At 43.1% G+C, this 24,062-nt stretch overlaps 1 protein-coding gene across 3 annotated transcripts in view; it reads left to right on the plus strand.

The window, feature by feature from the left end:
* shank3a (SH3 and multiple ankyrin repeat domains 3a) overlaps positions 1-24,062 on the plus strand; it is a 224,750-nt gene that overhangs the window by 192,788 nt on the left and 7,900 nt on the right. Inside the window, exons 14-23 of one of the 3 annotated variants that reach the window (XM_034085067.1) lie at positions 8,099-8,174; positions 10,555-10,637; positions 12,017-12,141; positions 13,351-13,486; positions 17,257-17,337; positions 17,504-17,527; positions 17,931-18,058; positions 18,207-18,312; positions 18,985-19,511; positions 19,606-21,686. In XM_034085067.1, the coding sequence (XP_033940958.1) occupies positions 8,099-8,174; positions 10,555-10,637; positions 12,017-12,141; positions 13,351-13,486; positions 17,257-17,337; positions 17,504-17,527; positions 17,931-18,058; positions 18,207-18,312; positions 18,985-19,511; positions 19,606-21,686 (3,367 nt within the window). The remainder of the gene's footprint in view (positions 1-8,098; positions 8,175-10,554; positions 10,638-12,016; positions 12,142-13,350; positions 13,487-17,256; positions 17,338-17,503; positions 17,528-17,930; positions 18,059-18,206; positions 18,313-18,984; positions 19,512-19,605; positions 21,687-24,062) is intronic. The other 2 variants (XM_034085068.1, XM_071203491.1) reach the window with 2 other exon arrangements.

The raw sequence follows: 24,062 nt of genomic DNA on the forward strand, positions 1-24,062 counted from the left end.
AAAGTATGTGTCTCATACAGTTTATTTTGTCACCTTTGATGCTGAAGATGATCCTGCAGCTCTAAACCATATGCAGAATTCCCTATATATGCAAAGCAGATAAAGATTACATTGATACAGATCCTGCTTTAAGTCTTTCTTTTGTAGTGACTTCTCTTTTCCTTCAGTGTCCTCTCCATCACACTGTCTTCTTATGGGCATGACTAATTTCAACCAAGAGTCGTTTGGTAGAGGATCAGGAAATCCAGAATAGACATGAAGAAGAAAATGAAGACGTTGCTTTGTTCTCTGTGCTGTGTGGAAGTGGGTTAGCCTTGTAGCCCCCTGCGTGGGCCAGAACCCCCTGTTGGGTCTGTGGGACGACAGCTAACTGTGTGGCAGCATAAAGGGAAAGAAAGAGAAAAGGATTCTGTCTTTATTGTTATTTTGAAAAAAGCTCCCGCTCCTCCACGCTGTGTTGCTCTTGGGATAATGTTACTCCAGAGAGTCCAGCATTATTCCCATCAATTAAATCAGTGTTTTGTAGTTAATGTGTAAGGAGCCCTCAGAGTTTACTACAACACAACCTAAATGAGGAGGCAGAGAGAGAAGGAGGAAAGGAAATGAGGGACTAGTGGGGGTGTGGAAGAAAATAATTAAAAAGTCAATGAGGCTCACTGAATGTGTGTGTGTGTGTGTGTGTGTGTGTGTGTGTGTGTGTGTGTGTGTGTGTGTGTGTGTGTGTGTGTGTGTGTGTGTGTGTGTGTGTGTGTGTGTGTGTGTGTGTGTGTGTGTGTGTGTGTGTGTGTGTGTGTGTGTGTGTGTGTGTGTGTGTGTGTGTGTGTGTGTGTGTGTGTGTGTGTGTGTGTGTGTGTGTGTGTGTGTGTGTGTGTGTGTGTGTGTGTGTGTGTGTGTGTGTGTGTGTGTGTGTGTGAGAAGCTCTTATCAGCGGTAAAACAGCAGAGGTTAATTCTCATTCAGCAGGGCTCAGTGACGGTACGTGTGCATGTGTTGGTGTGTGTCTCCGTGCATGTGTGTGTGTGGGATGTAGCTCTTCGTCCTTCAGACAAGGACAGTGAAGGTGTAACAATGTGTGCAGAATAGAGCATCAGGGACCACAGCAGCACAATCAGAGATGCAGCAGGTTAAAGACAGTGACAGGAAGAGTGTGTTGAATATGCTTTTGTCTCAACTACACAGTGGGTTCACAGCTGTCACCCATGAGAGCAGACTAACAACTTATTCTCCCATTTTTATGGATGAGTTATCACTCCTAACACATCGAAACAAAACCCTTCAATCCGTCCCAGATTATATCTTTAGATCAGGCTTATGCAAAATGTTTATCTCTGTAAGTGAGTTTAAAATCAATGTTGTACATTTGAGGGAAATGTAAAGGAGAAACAACCTTTCCTAAGTTGAGCTATGATTTGCATTTTTTTTAATAAAAAGAAGAGTATGTGCAGAAGATAAAACACCGCTTGATTACTTAGCATGTGGTGCTGAGAAGAAAAATATGGCATTGTGTTGCTTTTGGTGGCAATGTAACCAACTGTTAGCAAAAGAGAATTACATGATGTGCTTTTATATTTACTATCAAAATGATTTAATAAGTCTTACTACAATGAACTAATCCAACTAAATCTGTTCATCCAACGTAGTTATTACACAATGTTTTATCAATACACCTCCACATGTTTGTGGGACAAACATAAGGGGTAGTTTCGGTTAGGGTTAGGTTGACGCAGCTGCGTAGCTGTGGGTGGGCCCGGGTGGGCCTGGGCCCACCCACATGCACGTCTGGCCCACCCACAGCCAATCAGCGCTTCATAGCGCAGAGCCGGGAAGCCCAGAAGGAAGTGCCACAAACTGCAGTTCATCTAGTGGCCGACAGGGGATGGATGCAAAAAGGAGCAATTCCCATAGACCCCCATGTTAAAATGCCCAACTTTACAGCATCTAGCCTGGATCCAATAAAATTTATTCTGGATATAGTTAGATTCCACCTTCATGACAATGGAATAGGGAGTGCATTTTTTTACCGTGAGTTTTTATAGTAAGTAAAGTAACTTTTGCCGTGAGTGAATGAAAGTATTATTTCTTCTTGAGGTCTGCAGTTTAGCGTGTACACATTTGCTGAATATGAAAACACTCAGTGGTGCCCACTGTGCGACTGTCAAGGATAAACAACCTGTGCCCCCGATATATGTTGTATGTATTATTGCTACACAAACATTACATTGCAGTTTAAGTGTCGCCAACTCCGTTTAAGAGATATATCCCCCGTCTGTGTGCGAGGGGGCGGGGCAGTTTACACACACGCAGCCGCTACATGCAGCAACACACACACGGAGGAGATGGCGGAGAGAACGTGCTCCGAGCTGTGGTTAAACTATAGCCGTGTCGATGGGGACAATACTCGTTACCAAAAGTGGAATAAGAGTTTAGCATGTAAGGGCGGTAACACGAGCAATGTGTCTAAACATTTAGCAAAAGTGCTCCACATCCAGACGGAGGAATGCACCGGGTTGGACTGTCTTTCTAGCAGCTCTGTAGCTCCATCCACGAGTAACGTTTCCACGTCAGGTGTTCTGTATGCTAGCAGCAACACACGGAGTTAACTACATTATACAAACATGGGTTATGATTAGAGGTAACTGAGTTATTTAGTTTGTTAAAGTTTCAGCTATTCTGTTTACAGTTCTGTCATCACATTATTTAATACGATTTGTTAAAACATTTTTGTTTCTTTTGATGTGAAATATTATGTATTTAATTTAAATAAAAAGCAATGTTAGTTTTGTTCACAATTTGTTTAGTTAGTTGACCTTATTTTTTTCTCCAAAAGAACCGATAAAAGTAATGTTAAAGGACCGGATCGATAAGACATAGATAGACATACTTTATTGTCATTTCAACAAGACACAGAGTGTACTATTACAACGAAATTTCGTTGTACTGGCTTACAGGAACAGGACAATATAAAAACTTGCTAAAATTGTACATATAAATATATAATAGTGACGTGGTGCTGATAAAATTAAAGATAAAGTGTGCATTTAAAATATAAAGACTTACTATACATATAAATAAAATAGACATACTATATAACACATATGTGCTCTTTACACAGCGCAATGTAATCTTTATGTTACTGGTCTGCTTGCTGTTCAGCAGTCTGATGGCTTGGGGGAAAAGGTATTGCAGAATCTGCTGTTCTGCTCTTAATGCTGTGGAACCTCTTGCCGGAGGGCAGCAGGGAGAACAGAGCATGTGAGGATGAGTGGGGTCTTTAAAAATGTTCTGGGCTTTTGTCAGGCAGCGTTTCTGAGTCTCTGATGGGAGGTAGAGAAACTCCGATGATCTTCTCTGCTGTCCTGACCACTCTCTGCAGAGACTTCCAGTCTTTGGCGTTGCAGTCTCTCGACCAGATGGAGATGCCGCTGGTCAGCACGCTCTCTATGGTTCCTCTGTAGAACGTGGTGAGGATGGGAGGGGGGAGCTGTGCAGGAAGTGTAGGCGCTGCTGTGCCTTCTTAAATTGTGATGTAGTGTGAGTGGACCAGGTCAGACTGCTCGTGATATGCACCCCCAGGAACTTGGTGCTGGCTGTAGTCTTCACTGCTGTGCCGTTGATGTGGAGTGGTGGGTGACGGTGCTTTTTGTTCCTGAAGTCGACAATGATCTCTTTTGTTTTATCGACATTCAGGATCAGGTTGTTGGTGTTACACCAGTCTGTCAGATGTTTCACCTCCTCCCTGTAGGCCTGTTCCTTGTTGTCCCTGATGAGTCCCACCACTGCTGTATCGTCCGCGTACTTTATGATGTGGTTGGTACCGAACCTGGAGCATAAGCATAAGTGCTATCGATAAAAGTAGTAGTACCGTTAAAGCCTTAACGATACCCATCCCTATGTGGATGTCAGTTGTACACACATTCTGAGGCCGCCGTGCCTATGTTTTTTGTTTTCACTGCTAATTTATGCTTATGTTCTATTAGTGCATTAAAAAATCATTAATGAAGTTTCAGCTCAGACCCCACGCTTAATATGTCTCCCCCTGGCCCACCTACATTTCTCCAGGCCCACCCACACAATAATTCCTGACTACGCCACTGGGTTGACGTCAATGCATTCAAAGCCTGGAAACATAATTGGTGCAGTTATGATGGGCAACGTTCACTACAAACATAGAGTAGCTGAACCTCTCTCAGCTTTTGGGTTTGTTGCACAGGAAATTGTGTTTTCTGACCAGTGACAGATTCACAATATAACAAAAAGTGTTTCTGAAGTGAATTACCTGCCTTACCTTTAATTGTTTAGATAAAGTCACACATATACTGTCGCTCCTACAGTATCAGATACCCTATGTGACCTTTTTAACTCGTTCTACAAGTCTCTAGCGCTGATGTTTCTAACTCACAAAGAAGCTGACCTGAGTTTAAGCCCTTTGTAATACTCGTTACATACACTGTAAGTTAGGTTTTAAATGATGTATTGATTATCTCTGTCTTTATATCTGTTGTAAATAGCATCTATCTATATCTGTCCATCAGCTACTTTTACTTTGACCAAGTTTTACTTTGTGCTACATTTCATGTGCTACATTGTTTTTCTAAAGATGTCATTACCACCAGCTGTGTATCCGTCGCCAGATGCAGCACTCACAGTCTAATGATGGCCCTTACTCTCCAGGTATCTGTTAATAAACCATACGTAGGGTTCTTTCTAATAATTGCTAACAGGCAATGGCCTCCCTCATTTCCTTTCTTGCCTTCTACCTCTGTGTGTTCACTGTGTGATTTGCTAATGTGCGACTTTTTGTCTATATTTTTTGGCTAATTCATTTGTGTTTCTGGTATAGATCTTTCAATAATGCATGCAGGGTTTGAATGGCGAACATTAACTGAATGTTTTATCTGGACAGCGACAGCGACAGTATGTCTAAAGCCAACCAAATGCCCCTTTTCTCATGGTACTTGAAATAGATGGTAATAGTGTAATGTGCTTGATTTTGACATGCCTCTATTACAATGACTCTACTGAGTACATCAATGTCTTTGTTCTCTGGAATCTCAGCGCACTTAACTCTCTGACAGCTCAGATCTTTAGCTCTGGTACAGATTGAAAGATTATTCTCCTTATTATCTGGAGCTAAACAACGGCCTCCAGAAAGCAAAAACATTAATAATAATAAAACTCAAAACTTCCTTGCATACATGACGTTAAACAACATCCTTTTCTTACAGTGGATACCTTTTGTCCCTTTGTGTGTGTGTGTGTGTGTGTGTGTGTGTGTGTGTGTGTGTGTGTGTGTGTGTGTGTGTGTGTGTGTGTGTGTGTGTGTGTGTGTGTGTGTGTGTGTGTGTGTGTGTGTGTGTGTGTGTGTGTGTGTGTGTGTGTGTGTGTGTGTGTGTGTGTGTGTGTGTGTGTGTGTGTGTGTGTGTGTGTGTGTGTGTGTGTGTGATGGACGTGGAGGTTATCTGTGCTATCAGGGCCCTGCCTTTAGATGCTCCTGGGCTGTACAGAATAGATGACAACTGTGATGAATGAGCTGCATTTCACACTCTTAGGCTGCATCTGGTGTCACTAGGTACGCACGCACGCACACACACTGTACACACAGAAACGTATATACTGCTCAGACACACAGTCTGCAAATTCACGCTCACTAACTCCACAAATGATCCAGCATTTAGCTGATTTCCTTTTTCTTTTGTCCTCTTTGAAGTAAAGAGCTTTTCTGATGATGTGTGAGGCTGACTGAGTAGGAATGTGTGTGTGTTAAAAAGGTCCGTAAAATATCTAAACTCTAAATGTGCAGGAGAAGACAATTGCTGACTCATTCATAACTTTCTGCCCAAATATCAACTTTTTCATCTCAAGCACTGTTAACAAAATGCCACGTCTTTCCTCCCAAGACAAGACGTTGGGTAACCTTCTGGACCAGACGAAATACCAATACACTCACCTTACCTCCTCTGATATCCAATACAGAAAATCATAATTTTTTTTGTTTTATGTATCTTTTCTACTCTAAGTTTCCTGTCTCAGTACAGTGGTTTTCATCATCCAGGTTGTAAGATGTCAGAGCAAGTTAAAAACTATTCACTGGTCCTTATTTTGCTGCACAGAAAGCTATAGAAACACGGTCTCATTAGGAGGAAAGGATAGTGACACCACTTAACTGCTGCTTACATTGTTGCTTTAACAGCATTGCCTCGGCAGTTTTCCAATATACCTACAGTATAAACCCAGACAAGGGGAGTGGGTGCCAAAAGGAAGATATCCTCTGTGCATTTGTTCTTTACTACATCCTTATCCACAGGGATATACGCTAAGGAAACCCTCAGAAAGACAATTCAGATCAACAGCTCAAGGTTATATAGAGGATTTTGCTATTTATTCTTATACATGCATTTCAAATAACTTGTGTTTACCTCAGAGAACAGACATTAATGTTTTGGATTCATTATGACATGTGTCACCTTTCTGCAGATGCTTTATCCAGTATTTATTGAGGTTTATTGATGTATTTCTTGCCGTTAAATTATAAATAATCCCGTGTTTTTTTTTCTTCTGATGGAGTGAGCGCAAAACTGGATGGTAGATATTCAGTTGCGAAACAACTATAAAACTTGTTGGAGGATGCCCTGAAAATCATTTAAACATGTCTGCCTGTTTTTGGTCGATAATTTAAGAACAACATAAATACACCACCTCACAACATAAAGGAAATGGACTTTGTTGTCCAATAGGAGACAGAGCTTGGTTTTTGTCATGTAGGGAGTATTCATTAAAAACAGTGCCTTTACTGTGTGTGTGTGTGTGTGTGTGTGTGTGTGTGTGTGTGTGTGTGTGTGTGTGTGTGTGTGTGTGTGTGTGTGTGTGTGTGTGTGTGTGTGTGTGTGTGTGTGTGTGTGTGTGTGTGTGTGTGTGTGTGTGTGTGTGTGTGTGTGTGTGTGTGTGTGTAATGATGGAAGAAGAAAGCTACATATAACAAATGAATGTGTAAACATCAGAGAGAAAGATTTGCACATAAGTGCTTTTTGAGGGTGAGGAACTAATCACAAGTGAAATAGATTTCAGGAGAACGGCAGTTGAAGAAAACAAAAAGGCAGGTGAGAGGAAGAGCAGAGGGTGATGGTTCAGAATTTGTAGAGGATTGCTACATCCTGTCTTTTTCCTTTTTTCGGTCCTTCTGGTTTGTCACCAAGCATCACTGGATGCCGTTATCAGAGCTTCAGGTTGACAGCCTGTCACTCACACACACAGTCAGATGGAAAGGCTGAAGTGGATCTGAGGATACCAGCCTCTTCAAGTCAGCTCAGTAACTTTGATCTCTTTCCCTTATTGCTCTTTACATGTCGAAGTCTTTCTCATACACACGTATACTGGAGATCTCAACAGCTTGAAGTAGTGCCTTTATTTGATAGCACATGGTAAGTGACAGGAAACAGAAGCAGTGGGAGGACATGTGACCAAGATTACTAGCCAGACTCATGGCTTCGTGCCTTTTGTCTCACATATCCACGAGGACACCCCTCGCTCTCACAGCTTTGCCCAATTAAGATTTTCTGTGTGGCGTGAGAGGTTGTCGGGTTGTGTAGTCAGCAGATTGCTGTTTAGTGGAGTTGCAGTGTGTATTATTGGAATGGGGAGAGGACATCGATCTCCATCAGCACTCCCATAGGATAAATCTGCCCACATGCTGACAAGAAACACAGATATACACACACTCACACACACACACACTTACTCACAATATTAATTGAGCTTAACATTGTTCCCATTCTAGAGCATTTTCCAGCTTCATAAGAAACGCGTTAAATTAAGAATTATGGAATTATTTTACGGTTTGAAAAACAAAAAATTACCATGGAACAATTTGACTGTGGTAGGTTATGATAAATGAAGCATGGTCATGATAATTCATTCTCTGTGGAAGCTTAACCCCTTTCTTGGCTAACAGAATTACATTTTACAGTTACAATGTATCCTTACATACAAAGAGCTTCTTATAATCCCTTATGAACAGTGTCCTTCCTTAATGATATTCAAGAAGTGCATGCAATCTGTGAAAATTTGCTACAAATTCAAATGCATTTCATGTGTTTTGCAGAGACTCGGGAGGACCGCACTAAGAGACTGTTCAGACACTACACTGTGGGATCCTACGACAACTTCACCTCATACAGGTACAGCCTCTTTCATTGAGCTAGCACGCTAATGCAAAGTGCAGGCCATGATATTAGTGTATATTGTACTGCACAAACAACATTAGTCATATCTCATACTGCCTCATTACCTGTACATTGGCTATGCAGTGCATGTAGGAAGGTGTTAGAGCGTTATGGAGGTGCTGCCATCTAAAGGTAAAAGGCTGCTGGTGCACTCACTTCGAAGTGATAAGCAATTAGTTGTGTCTGTATTTGCACACAGTATATTCTACATGCATGCGTGCATGCATGTTTCTGTGCCTGATATTTTAAGTCTTTATTTTCTTTAAGCTGTCCCCCTGACCTTTATTGTGTAGAGAGTGCTTTCTCTCTTTTAAATAAGACAAATTATCTGAGTGGATTAGCTGGCTGTGTGCGGTTTTGATGCAAATTCTGACTTGAATGCCACATTGTGTCAGTTTGAGATGAGCTAGTCTGAGTGAGCATTGTTTCCACCCACTTTCTCAGCCTTTTTATTAAATGTCAAGTTCTTGCATTCTAGGTTTTAGTTGGATTAAATGCCATCTCTGTTATCAGAGCTGCAGGTTTGTTGAATGAGCATTACCACAGTCATACTATCCTGTGTTAGTCTACATACAGTATATGGGATATTGTATATACATACACTATTTATATTATTTTTTTGTACAGTACAGATGTTAGATGAGTACTGGAGGAAAATAAAATCATGTACAGGTTGTGATGCTTTCCAAAGGTGTGACAGTAAAGACAAGCACTGCACAAAATCACAGGTAAGAGAGACTGTAAGGAGCAGTTGCAACATATGAATATCTGAATAAATTCCAGTTGCAGCGAAAGGTAGGACAGAAAGTTATTTTGTTACGTGGTACAATTCCCTTGATGGATGTCTGTACTGTAGTCTGAAGAATATTAGTATCTCTACTGTCAAAGGACAGGTTTATTTTGAGGAGACGTATACCGTCTAAAATGGTGTTTTCCATGAGAGTTTTTATTGAGTTATGTGGGCGGAGAATAATATGAAGGAGGGTGTATTGCATTAATGCAGCATTTTGGGGCATAGGGCAGAGATGTAAGCGTAGTGGATAAAAGGTGTTAGACTGAAACAAAGCATCTTAGTGATGCTTAACCAACACAGTTTTCTGTGCATAATATTTGGTGCAAAAGTGGATAGATAGCTGTTTATGAAAGAAAACCTTTGACCTCCCTCCTGCAGAAAGGTTTGTTTCGGGTCTCCTGGCTCCAGCAGCAGGAGCTCTGTGTTCCCTTGGTAAGTCTGAGATAGTGGAGTGTAACTAAGCTAATGGAGACTGCCGCCTCCTACTGAGTTGCAACCTTAACAAAAGCCCAGTACTGCCTCAGCTGTGAGGCAGGATGACTGATTTAATGCTAAAATATTACAAATTGTCGGGCTTTTGTTCAGTGTGTAACCTGGCAGCAGACCCCTCAGTGTGGTGTGGTGTTAAATGATACAAGCAGTGGTGCACATTTTCTGTTGTTTTAGTACATTTAATCTAAGGACACAATATTTAGGCAATATTTTTTATTTATTTGACATTTTAGTGTCATTTTACTTTACTTTTCTGAATTAGACATGTTATAATTCTATCTTACATTTCTTCATCTGCATCTTTCACCATCAAAACTGTAGATTAAAACCATTACACCTTGCCTGAGCGTTTCCTTTCAGTTGGTTCGATTAGGCGAACGAACAATCTGAATATTTCTCTCACACATCTAGCCATCATGCTGATATTTGCTTTGCTTCCTCACTAACTCTGCTTTGGTTTTAGCTTACAGGCTTTCGACACATGCATTTCTAGAGCAGCCCAGGTTAACACCGTCTAGCAGCCTCCAGCCCTCAACTCTGAGGAAAGAAATCAGGCAGTGATGAAGTGCTCACTTACTTTGGCCTCCTATTCCCTCTGTCATTAGTCAGAGGATAATATTGCATCCCAGCCATCTCCTTCACTTTCTTTAGCAGAAGCCCTCCACACCCCCCTCAGCTGCAGTCTCATCTGAGGGATCAGCCAGAAGATTGATTCAGTCTTAGGTTTTATCCCAAAGATACTTAAATCATGAGTACTCTCTCTCTCACTCTCTCTGTCTCTCTGTCTCTGTGTGGAATCCTGAGCTGTGGTCGCTCACTTTGCTTTTAACCTGATTGGTATATCCTGAATCCAAAGTAGAAAGACATGTATGGGAAAGGAAGTACAGGCGTGTGTGTGTGTGTGTTTATGTGTGAGTGTGTGCACCTCCATCTCCTCCCATTGGTCAACCCCCCGACGACCCGCCGTCCTCTCCTCTCTCCCCTCTCTTCTTTGAGTGTGAGGATGGTGTTGGATTCATACCTGCTCTCCCTCTGCTCTCTCCTGTACAGTGACTATATCATAGAAGAGAAAAATGCTGTTTTGCAGAAGAAAGAAAACGAGGGGTTTGGCTTCGTCCTGCGGGGAGCCAAAGGTGAGACACACACACACACACATTCTTAAACTCACACACACACACCTTTGCAAAGACATGCACATTGACTACCTAGCAGTTTTTAACGTGTGAGAGTTTAGAAGTGAGAAATAGTTTGTTGATCTGAGTCACTGAGTATGGCTCAGTCTGTAGTGTTACAGTGTGAGTCAACAAGACGACCAGCTTCGGTCAACACTCAGCGTTTATACTCAGATGCACCCTGTGAGTGTGTGTATTTGTGTGTGTGTGCGTGTGTGTGTGTGTGTGTGTGTGAGCGTGTAGCCCCTTTGGTGGCGTCATCCTTGGCTGAGCTGTCGGCTAGCTGTCCCATCTGTTCCCCGCACATGGCGTTCAGCTTTAGTAGAGACACCCTCCTCCCCTCTTCCTCTCATCTTCACTCTGTCTGTCCTTGTTCCTCTCTGCTCTCCTTCATATCCTTCCCAGCCAGTACCCTATCAAAAATTATTCTACGCAAACCATTTTATACCTTCCGCATTTAAAAACCCAGATCACCTCTCTACTCATCTCCATCACTACAAATTCATTTTACTCATGCCCGTGCCAGCTCCCTGCTCACGCTGGTTACCATAGCAACCCCTCTCAGGCACCTTGCCTGGAGTCTGAGTGTGCTTTACTGCTCCATCATTCACTACCATGGATCTTGGCTCACCCCGCTTTCTTTTACTCGCTCTGCCTTTTACTCCCCACTACCCTAAACACACACACACACACACACACACACACACACACACACACACACACACACACACACACACACACACACACACACACACACACACACACACACACACACACACACACACACACACACACACACAGCAGTTCACTTAGCGGCCCTCTAAGAACTCTCATGTGTCAGTGATTTAGTTGGATTCGTTCCAAGATTAAATGGAGTTCATGATGCCGCACTCACTTAACAAAGTGTGTGTGTGTGTCTATTTTGTTAAGGCATGCATGCAGTTGTGCAGGTGTATGACTGTGTGATTGTATGCAAATATGCATCAGCATTATTGTTGAGGTGAAGCAGGAAACAGCAGTATATCCGCTCAGTATTCCTGCCTAATATAGAAATCTTTAGTCAAGTAATAGAACTAAAAGCAGTGAAATATATATTAATTAAATCATTTTAGTAAAGCTAAAAGGGAAGCTTTGAAAACTGTTTAATTTCCTCCAAGGGAATTCAAACAGGGCAAATGTAATACGGCAGCCAACATATTCCGAATATTACACACAGCATGTAATAAGTGTTCTGTTTGTGAGGTTGTTGTGGTCATTAGCAGTCTCATTTACATAAAAGAAAAATGAAATCAAAGGAAGCTCCAGATTTCACTGAACTTTTCTGGGTTGGTTTTTCTCAGCTGAGACGCCCATCGAGGAGTTCACCCCCACCCCAGCGTTCCCCGCCCTTCAGTACCTGGAGTCTGTGGATGTGGAGGGAGTGGCCTGGAGGGCTGGTCTGAGGACAGGAGACTTCCTCATCGAGGTAATTCGGAAAAGCTCTTCCCTTTTCTACATATGTGTCTTCCTCATTACTGAGCACACTGCTGATGACCTGCAGCAGAGGAGAAAAGCAAAGTGATTCTGGACAGTTTTATTGTGAATTTGTGGATATGTTGCAAAGTTAAATATTAATCATATATAAAGCTGTATAAATCTTCGATGGCGTAATAAAGTAAAGTACTTAAAGGTAGGGTATGTAAGTTTGAGACACCGGCTCGAGATCGCTAGGCATGAGGGCACGAGATAAGTTTGTGCACAGATGGAAGGCTGACAGGCAGGTAGGCCATCCAGTTATTTTAGCCGGGCCGGCTAAAATGATTGGTTGTGCTTTTTACAGTACTACGGCTTCCACAGATGATATTTGTTATGTATTTTTGGTCAAAGCATTTAAGATATTCATTGCCCTCTGCCAGACATGATCACACACTCCTGTAACCAATCCTGCTTCAGACTGAGGTTAGGACCGCCCACCTCATTAGCATACGTACACATAAATACATAAATAAATAAATGTATGTCGCGTAAATGTAGAAATATATGAAAGATATATAACAACGTGTGTTCTGTTTTATTTTCGACTTTTATTTATTTATACATTGGTGTATTTATTTCCATATTTATTTATTCTTTTATTTATTTATTTGTGTATTTATTTCAACATTTATTTATTTCTGTATTTATTTCGTCATTTATTTATTTATTCATACATTTATTTACACATTTATTTATTTATACTTATGTCATGTTCCGTCCTCCATACAAATTACCCACCCCACCTTTAAGCCACCAAGTAATGTATAAAGTAATTCAAATAAACCCCACCTTTACCAAGTTTAACAGTGAAGTGACACATTAATGCACCAATAATTTGTATAACATTAATTTAAAACAAATGAAAACTATATTGTGCTTGAAATACATAATGCACATTTTTACTTTTGGTACTTGAAGTATTTTTGTTATGCTTATACTTTTTCACTTTTAATTAAGTACAATTTTGAATACTGGACTGAATGCAGTACTGCTTCTTTTGAGTACTTATTCCACCTCTGAAAGCTTCTATTTATCTGTGCGTATTGAATGAAATGACTAGGCATGATTTGCAGAAACGTTTTATCATGTGAAAGTAAACTTTAATGCTTTAAGGTTAAACTTGTGTTTGCATGTCTTGTCTTTGTGCGTTTCGTCCTAGGTGAACGGGGTGAATGTAGTTAAAGTGGGCCATAAGCAGGTGGTGTCCCTGATCCGGCAGGGGGGCAACCGGCTGCTGATGAAGGTGGTGTCCGTCACACGCAAGCCTGAGTCTGAGGAGGTCGTCCGCAAGAAAGGTAAAGACCTCTATGTTGAATCCACTTTAGATTAAACAGATAGTCAATTAAATATCTATCATGTTCTTTCATGTGAAATGTCACATAAAGGCATGTATTTCCTGCTTCACAACTTATTAAACATATCACTGAGTATGATAATGAACTTAATAACTGTAACGTAGTGTAGATATGTTATGTTAGTTGTTTTCATGTACGGGTGACTTGGGAAGATATGTGTGTTTTCTGTTGTCAAGGTGATTTCTGCAACGATTCACTGCTGTAAATTCATGTGGTTACCATGTCAACCATAGCTCGCCATTACTCAGCTCCCACACAGCCCTGACAAAGTGACCTCAGGACTGCGTCCACAGCGTGTGTGCGTGTGTGTGTGTGTGTGTGTGTGTGTGTGTGTGTGTGTGTGTGTGTGTGTGTGTGTGTGTGTGTGTGTGTGTGTGTGTGTGTGTGTGTGTGTGTGTGTGTGTGTGTGTGTGTGTGTGTGTGTGTGTGTGTGTGTGTGTGTGTGTGTGTGTGTGTGTGTGTGTGTGTGTGTGTGTGTGTGTGTGTGTGTGTGTGTGTGTGTGTGTGTGTGTGTGTGTGTGTGTGTGTGTGTGTGTGTGTGTGTGTGTGTGTGTGTGTGGTGCTGCATCTTTGTGATTATTGAGACACAGAGACGGTGATAAATGGGTTTGACCTAATCCTGCCACTCAAGGTACTGAAGTGTTGCTCTTTTAGTGTCTCTCTCACTTTCTTTCCCTCTATTCAATTTCAGTAAGCTTTATTGGCATGATCGGCTGCTGAACAATATTGGTAAAGCATCAGGAATAATACAATTCATTAGTTAAATGAAAAAAATTAAATATAACTCATTAAGTACATTTAAAGGTGGGTAGGTAAGTTTGAGAAACTGGCTCGAGATAAACTTTTTGATATATTCCATGGAATGCTCTTAACATCCCGATAGCAATGAATATCTTGAGTGCTTTGACAAAAGATCCATAAAAAAACGTCATCTGTGGAAGCCGCGGTACTGTAAAAAGCACGACCAATCATCTGAGCCGGCCCGGCTAAAATAACTGAATGGCCTACCTGCCTGTCAGCCTTCCATCTGTGCACAAACTTATCTCGTGCCCTCATTGGTCATGAGCGTGTTCGTGTGTGTTGGAGGAGGGGCTCTGTAAGGAAGTGGCAGATTTTTTCCGGCTGTGTATTTTCAAATTGAAGCGCACTCGAGCTGGTTTCTCCAAAATTACCTACCCCACCTTTAAGTATGTAATTCAGATAAAAAAACATCAAGGAACTCTCTTTCCTTCTTTTGCGCTCTCATGTCCACTTAGTGCCTGTTTTTGGAGCTTCCAGTGCATGTCACGGTCTTTCCATCAGCAGATTGAATCCACTCAGTCTTCATTATTTAGTAAAGTTTAACGTTTTTGGGACATCTTGGGAAATTTGCCTCAATTAGACAATCAAGCTCAAATGTATGTCTGTTAGATATGAGGCTTCGGCAAGGAAAGGCAAGTTTATTTATATAGCACCTTTCAACACAAGGCCATTCAAAGTGCTTTTCAGCAAGCATCTGGTTAGCTGAGCTTTACCTGAAAGACTATGGAAATAGCTTGTTTGTTTAATCCAGACTAAGTCCAAGGTATACAATTGTGTAGTTTTACTGGGAATTATGTGTTGAACTATTTCTTGGTGCTTAGAGGTTACCAGTCAATCGTCGCGACTCTGGGTGTTCACTCTCAGTTACTACTACTGACCATGAAATAATCTTCCACATATATGGGAGGATTGTCATTTTACAGGTTTTTGTATGGATGGAACAATCGATGATGTTAACCAATGAGCTTTAAAGCTGCTTTTAGCCAGATTTTCATACTGTTTTACACTTTTTTCCAGTCCTTATTCTGAAGTTAACTAAATAAATAATGATTCTCTCATTTTACCATAAGCAAGAAAACATTTACCAAAATGCCAATCATCTTCATATACATTGTTTTGCGTGCAAAATATTCAGGCTTTGTGGATTATTAGAATTACATGAAAATATGCATTCATGTGGACTAGCATTATTGGCATCAGTAACTCAGTCCAAAGGGACTTGGCTTGCAGGCAGAGGGTTCAACTCCTAGAACAGACTTGGTACAGTATGTATTGTAGGCTGAAACACAGATAGAACTACATCTGTAGACAAAATGGAGCATATGTATTCTTTCACAGAGGAGAACAAGAGCCTTCCCTCCTGTTTCAAACTTTTCCTCAAAGATTTCTTATTTGATCATCCTAAGCAGTTCTGATGAACACACTCTCCAGCCGCATTGCTGTCCATCGGGACTCTGCATATTGTGCCGAACCTTTGCAAAAAGGCAAGAGGCATGCTCTCACACACAGAAACTCGCAGGCAAACACTCAATACAAAACACACAATCTCTGCACCATGCGAGGCCTCACTACTGCCACCGTTACCATGGTGACTACACTGCATGTTTGAATTAAGCATTACATTCCTGCAGAAGCATCTCTCTCTCCCTCTGACTCTGTTTCTCTTTCTCCGTCCTCCTCCATCTCCTCTGCTCCCAGCTACTGTACCAGAGCGTGCAGACTGGTGACGAAAGAAGATGTTTGATACGGACTGTACCCAGGATGGCGTATGTTCACTAGATCTGCAGCTGCTGACGACAGCAGGATAGTTAGGCTCGAGTGGGACACAAGGCATTCGTTTGGATATAGAGATCTTTTGCTCCACAGTAGTGCATGCAAGTGTAAGCTGGGCGATCTCGGATAGAGTGAGCTGATCTAGTTCTGTCTGGGGTGTTGACAGGAAACTTGGGTTTGTTGTAGCATGTATAGGCTGCTGCTGTGTGTGGCTTCATGATCTGTGTCCGACTGCATGGCATTACGTCGTTACTGCAGATTTAACATGCTTCAATACATGACCACATTATTTTTGATTTGGTTAATTGCAGTGTTCATTGTAACTTGATTTGAAAGCCTTTTATTGAAATCTGTAACTCTGTCCGTTGTATTGGAGCTGATGTTTGTTAGATGTGTTTTTTGAGTGGGACGATACCAGCCCAGCCGCCTTATGAGTTTAGAAGGTTTCGGGTGCTCCCATGGGATTTGGGGTATAAAGACTGCAGCGCATCAGTTTCTTTAGCTTTTGAATTGACTGTAATCTCTTCCCCACATGTCATCATGTCCTCCCTCAGGGAGTTTTCTCAGTGTATCTGCAAGTGGTCCCGCGTGTGGGAGGATATGCATGTGTGTGTCTTCGCGTTTCTGTCTGATACTCTCCTGCAACATTTCAGACAGGCAGCATATTAAAAGTAAGATGGACGACTTTCTCCCTCCCCTTGCCACACTTATTTTACTCTTTCTGCCTATTGTGGCGTACATACTCTGTTGTTCTCTTTCTAATGGGAGGATTCAGAAAGCTAGGGCTGCTTCAGACTGGACTCAGTTGTACATGTACTGCCTCTGGGCTCCCCAACAGAGAGGGATTCTTGCAGCACAAAGACTAGAATACTGAAAGTCTTGGAGACGGACTGAAAAATTCATAAGCCATTGGATCAACGGAGAGCAAAGCATGAAGAAGTCGGGATCCAAATGTAACCCGAACAAGGTCGTCGTTAAATGGGGGCCGTCCAGTTCATCTGAATTTAACCAGATCAAATCAGTGAAGACGGGATGGGCTAGCCGTCTGGGAGATGCCAGGAGGGCACTGAGCCGCAAATCCAAAGGATCTTCTTCCCCTTCAACTTCATCCTCAACACCATGCCTTTTCTCCACAGCTCCCCCGCCACCCAAGAGAGCCCCCAGCACCACCCTGACGCTGCGCTCTAAGTCCATGACCGCTGAGCTGGAAGAACTGGGTGAGAAAGCTGGCATGCCAACTCCAAACCCTAGACTTCCTTTTTCTGTCACATTTCTGCTTTCCCTTTTGTTAATAAGCTCGGTGTGTCTCCTGACTTTTTGAATAGTCACTTGTGTTGGCTTGTTCTTTCCCTCCTCTGCTGATGCTATCTTTTTCCCACCAAGCTTCTGCTCGGAGGAGAAGAGGAGGTGAGTCTGAATTGACACCTCTCTGAAAGTCATAAAGATAATTCCTCACTGCTGTGTCAATTACAGCAGTGTTTATTTAGAGCTGAAGAGCAGAACACTTGCAATGTGTGGACTCTCTTTCTCCCCTTCTTTTCTGATTTCCTCTTTCTCTATCTCTTTTAATTCGTAGAACTCACTCCCTAGTGGTGTAACACAGTGAACTTTTAATTTGGGATGGAGCAGTGATTTAATACCATAGACATGGAGCATGACCTCACTTTGTAGTTCATAGCAACATTTTGGAGATGCCTTTTTAATCACACTTTGTATTCTCTACTGTGTTTGCAATGTCAGAATTGATAACACAATATTTCCACAGTCTTATGTCTCAGCATTTAGTTCTGCCTCATTTGCTTCTCAACAGAGAGACTAGATGAGATGTTGGCATCACAGGAGTCTATCTTGCGTTCTCAGCCCTCAGAGGCAGATTACAGAGCAGCTACTGTCAAACAAAGGCCTACCAGCAGGAGAATTACACCAGCAGAGATCAGTGTGAGTGCACCTACACAAAGCACACTGGCAGACAGCATATGCCACAATGTTGGCATACATATGAATTAAGGCTCATGTATAATTTACTCAAAAACAAATGTGCTACACAGCCTTTTAGAGGCATTAAATATCTGTTTCTTAACTGCAGTCACTGTTTGAGAGACAAGGGATGACTCTACATGGAGGTCTGCACCCCGGCATTGAGAGAGGTCACATACCGCTACCCAAGGGGATGTCCAGGACCAAGTCTTTTGGTAAAACAATCACCCATCCTGTACATATTCAAATAAGGTGAATGATAGTGCATCTTACGTGCAGTATGCTTACAGGTTTTAATTGGCATAAAGGATATAAGATTATATAATTGCATACTTCACCCAGAAAGAAAAGCATGTAGGCAGTTTTAATGTAGCTTAACAAATGCTAACATGGTTGAAAATACTTAATTACTTTGCATTGCATGTTCAGAATGTGCTTAGATATTCACAGACACAAATTTGCAGAGCAGATTTTCAAGTGCAATACGTTATTTATTATTTAAAAATGTTCCCTGTTCTCTAGTACATTCATTGAAGCACTATTCAATTAGTTAATTGCCAAATAAATCAAAAATAGTAAGTTATACGTTTTACATATTAGGGAGGGCTCTTCTTCTCATCTCTGAAAAAAAAAATATGCTCCATTTTGTCTACAGATGTTGTGCTGTCTGTGTTTCAGCCTACACTCCACACTAAGTCTGTTCTGGGAGTTGAACCTTATATTGTATAGCTGTCTTTGAGACAACGAGTACATTATAAATATGTGAGAACATATTTTCAGATGGATGCAATGCAGTGAATTTGACAGGAAGCAGCTGTGGACCTGCTAGGTTGGTTTAAAATGGTCGTATTTCCTGAGAAGATCTGTGCTCTCCTCTCCCTCACCAGGTGCCACTGAGGAGGATCGGCTGTCGGCCCTTGCAGCCGAACACAGGTTTCCCCGCAGTTCCTCTATGACAGACAGCCTCCGAGAACACTCTCAGCCCCATCCCATCCCTCCACCTCCACAAATTGCACCTCCTCCTCCTCCCTATTACCTGGACACTGGTCCTCCTCCAGCCTTTTGTCCCCCTCCTCCCCCATCTAGGACCCACAGTCAGGGCCATGAGCCTGGAGGACGCTCCAGCTTCAAGCCTTCATCTTTGGATCTGCCGTACGAGGCCGCTCAGCGACAGGCCACACACTTAGAGAGACAGAAGAAAGCGCGCTCCATGATCATCCTTCAGGACTCTTCACATCTACCTGTAGAACCGACAGAAATCCCTCGTCCTTCTGCTGCTACTCCACCTGAGCGAATCAAAAGGAAGGGTCGGGTTATTGACAACCCTTATGCCAATGTGGGTCAATTTAGTATTGGACTGTTCACACCCACCAAGCCCCAGAGGAAGAAAAGTCCACTGGTGAAACAGCTACAGGTAGGTGATATTTCCAGGATGGTCATCTGCTAGTTGTATACATTAGTTACGAAGACTTTCTAACATGCTGTTTTTGTATATTGCCTTACTGCAGGTGGAAGATGCACAAGAAAAAGCCAGTTTGGCCTTAGCTGCTGCCCACTCCCGAGAAAGCTCTCCCTCAGGACGACACTCACACACCCATGGACACACACACACCAGCCGTGCAGACTACTACCAGCAGCAGCTGAAGGCTGAGCGAGAGCGTCTGCGTGCCCAGGGAGAGATGATGTTTCAGGGGAAGGGTCCCTTCGCCGCTGCTATAGCTGGAGCAGTGAAAGATCGTGAGCGTCGTCTAGAAGAACGGAGAAAATCCACTGTCTTCCTTTCCGTTGGGACTATGGAGGGGGCGTCCTTAGCCAGCTCTGACTCCCCATCTCTGACTCAGTCTCACTCCATCGATGAACGGATGCTCACCCGAGAGCTGGGACAGCTGCCTCCCCCTGCCTTGGCTCTGAGCCCCTCACCTAGTGGGACCACCTTTATCCATCCGCTCACAGGAAAACCCCTGGACCCTAACTCTCCACTGGCTCTTGCGCTGGCCGCAAGGGAGAGAGCACTGACCTCCCAGAGCCCGACGGGCAGCCCTGAGCCGAGGACTAAACAGGATCGAGCAGGCCATGGCGTGTTGTTCATGGACCCTCAGACCAAAGAGTCTCCACATGGGGAAGGGGCTACCACAACTCCCCCTTTTTCACCTAAAAGCGCCAAGGCAGGGGGGTATGGAGTTGTTTCCTCCCCGACATCTATTTTAGTTCCCCAGCCCACCAAACCACAGTGGGTCACATCACAGTCACCGGTGTCTTTCCGGCAGGAGATGGAGGCCAGAGTAGAGGAGAGGAAGGAGGAGAAGAGACTTGAGGATAAAAAGAGTATGTTGATCAGTATTATGGACACGTCACAGCAGAAAACAGCAGGGCTTATTATGGTCCATACTACCAGTAACGGCCAGTCAGTCGGGGTAGATCCACACCTAGAAAAGACACCTGCCCTCACGTCCACAGAGCCCAGCAAGTCTCAAAGTCCAAGGGCTAAATCCCCCAGCCCCTCTGCCTCGCAGCCCCAGGCCCAGCCTCACACTCAGCGTCCCGCCAGTCCAGCGCAGGACAAGAGTCTGGCTCAGGGCAGCTCCGAGGAGGACGTGGACCCCTACACCGTGACCCTGCCTCCTGCAATGTTGTCCTCCAGCGATGAGGAAACAAGAGAAGAGCTTCGTCACATTGGAGTCCTTCCACCACCCGATGAGTTCGCTAATGGCATGCAGGCACAGGGGACGCCAACTCTACCTGCCTCCTCTCCCACCACCCCTACAACACCAACGCCCCAAACTCCGTCATCCCCAAAAACTCCAACTGTGATGCCCACCCAGCCTCAGCCTCCCCAGCTGGCACCTCCACCCAGTGCAGCAGCTGTCTCAGGGAAGCCCTCTGACCCTCTGGAGCCCCCACCGGTGGGAGTGTCCGGCTCTGCGGCTGACTCAGGTGTGGAGGAGGCCGACACGCGCAGCTCCAGTGACAGAGAGCGAGACCACCATCTCGAGACCACCAGCACCATCTCCACAGTTTCCAGCATGTCCACCCTGTCCTCAGAGAGCGGCGAGCCTGCAGACACACACACCACGCACACCTCCTACGCCGAAGGGCTGACTTTTGTGCTCGACAAGCCGCCAGTGCCTCCTAAGCCCCGACTCAGGTCCCAGATAGGAGGCAGTAAAGGCCCCGTCACCTTCAGGGACCCTCTGCTGAAGCAGAGCTCCGACAGCGAGCTGCTCTCACAACAACAGGCTGCTGCCCTGGCTGCTGCTGCTGCAGGCGGAGCCGGGCTGCCCTTCGGCGGCTCGGCCTCAGTGACAGGACTCGGCCCCACCAAGCCGCGCTACCTCTTCCAGCGGAGGTCCAAGCTGTGGGGGGACCCAGTGGAGCCTCGTGGGCCAGGGGTGGGGTTAGGTATTGGGAGTTTGGGAAATCTAGGCGGGCTGGGATTGGGACTCGGTGTAGATGATGGAGCAAAACCTTCTGTTATGGGAGAGCTCAGTTCACGACTACAGCAGCTAAATAAAGACACTAGGTCACTGGGAGAGGAGCCGCTGGGAGCATCACTTGACCCGGGGAGAAAGTCACCTGTGGCAGGTGCCAGGTAAGAGAGAAATGTGTCAAATGTACTGCAAAAATTACTGAATTTCACACTGAGCCACAAAACAAATGGTTCCTTTTAAAGCAATGGTATTATTGTTTATCGTGGTGGCAGAGACAGAGAGAGTGAGCAATCTCAAGCAATTCCCCTGCCCAGCATGATTTGAATTACTACCGTAAATGAGTCTAAATAATATTAAATAGTCTACATGGTCTACTGAGTTTATATTATTTTCTCCTGTTTATCAACATTTATTTAGTTCTTTATTTAGAGAAAATATACTTTATGGACAACTACTCTTGGTTGTCTAGTTTTGGCTTAAGTCTGATTGCATTTCTCTGTAAAAAGGGACACCTGGAGCAGGGGTTCCCAACCTTTTTTCCCAAGAGCCCCCCCAAATGACTCCTGTTGGAAGTTGCGCCCCCGCCCCACACATACACACAAGGGGGGGGGGGGGCGCAACAGCGGTAATTAAAGTTTAAAAGTCTCAAAATGCTACAACTACTGTCACAAACTGGATGAATGTGAAGTATTTTGTTAAAGGAGGATGAAAGCGTAATTAAGGAGCACTATTGGAGTGACTGTGATGGTTATTGGACTCAGGATTAATTCATTTGGATTCCCGCTGTATGAAGAAATTAAAGGACGGTGCGAGTGGAAACAATTCACAAAGGGATTAAACTGTTTAAAACACATGCTCAAAGTAAGCCGGATTTTGCCGATGTGTTTATGTGGATTCAAAAGTCGTAAATAATCTACAAAATGGAGGAGACCGATCTGATCGGAGCAACTGTGACAAATAATCCAACTGAAACCGGCATGGACAATGACTGTTTTAAAAATGCGCTTATCCAGAAATGCCTGATGTGGACACTTTACGCGCAGAAGAAACATTTCTATTAAAGAAAGAATTATACATTTCTGTCTTTGTATGCCTTTAATAGCTAACTTGAATTTTTATTAAAACTAATTAATCAATTATTTTTTATATTTTATTGTAATGTGGAGACAAGGCTTTTAGTGACAATCATGTATTGCGTTACAATTATATGCAAAAAAAAAAGTCTAAATATCATATTTTGCCTCAAATCATCTGAGGCCTGGCCCCCCTGCGATCTTTGGCGCCCCCCAGGTTGGGAACCACTGACCTAGAGGCTGAGTCAAAGACAGCGGCTGTTCTATTTGTAGGCATAATAGGGTCTTACTTACAATTTGAAACATGTAAACTATCCATATAAAGACCAGTCCACTGCTATAGGATGCTGAAATGAGATCAGAGGTCACCAGCATTGCTGGCATTAGCTACCCTTAAACTGTTAATGTAAAAACGTTATTAATACAGTGCGTGCTGTACCTTTCTATGGGTCATACATTCTGTTCTAATATCAATTAAAAGCAAATATAAAGCATAGTAAAGAGGCATATACAAATGTGCTTCTCACACAGTGACACTAGGTTAGGTCTTTGAAGCATCTGAAGCACAGTGCTGTTCGTGTCTGTTATCTGTGGGTTTCCTGTTTTCACACCATACCTGAAGGTACAATTAAGACCTTTATGTTCCTGCAGATGTGAGGACACCGAAAAGAGTAAACCTTAAGGTTATAGCTACTAGGGTAAACTTGAGCTTTTTATATATATATTTGTTCCTAACAACCCTATCAACTAATCCCATTTAAGATAACAAGCCTCTTACTCATTTTATTGTATTTTGTTTTTTATATTTTGTTACCTTGTTTGCATCACCTACATTTATACATCTTTATACTAGGAATATAAAATATTTGGATATAGTTCTGTTTTTCCAAGGCATTGGTTCTAGAGATCTTCATTACTACAATCGATGCCTCTGCCTTTGGGTCTAAATTGCTTCTTGTTTCTATAGTTACAGTTTTACTCCTTGGCCTTCTGATAAATGATCTCGTCTGTTAAATACAAACAAGGTAACAAGGCTTGGAGGAGGCATGCACTTCCTGAAAGTCTCTCCTCATCTCACACACACTCTGTTGGGTTCTAACCTTTGCACCTGCTAGTAGCTACCCTTCCTGCTATTCCTCAAGCTTTTCCCAGAGTCCTTGATCAAAACATACATAATACATCCTTATATATATATCACTGATATACTTTTGATAAGATTCAGAAATAAAGTTTCCTTCTTATCATCAGCCCCTCATCCAGTAACATCAGTGATAACCTCAAAGACGTAAGGATGTATTTTCAGAAGTATTTGACCAAGACTGAACTATAATGGTGTGTCTCAGTGTAATCCCGTCATGGCATTAACAGCCGTGTTACTGTTGTGACGACTACCCAACAATGTCCTGAAAAGTTCATAGGTACCACAGGGAGTAACTGTCAGATGCACGTCTCTTTTGTTCTGTT

The sequence above is a fragment of the Pseudochaenichthys georgianus genome, chromosome 6 (assembly GCF_902827115.2).
Source record: "Pseudochaenichthys georgianus chromosome 6, fPseGeo1.2, whole genome shotgun sequence".
Classification (NCBI taxonomy): Eukaryota; Metazoa; Chordata; class Actinopteri; order Perciformes; family Channichthyidae; genus Pseudochaenichthys; species Pseudochaenichthys georgianus.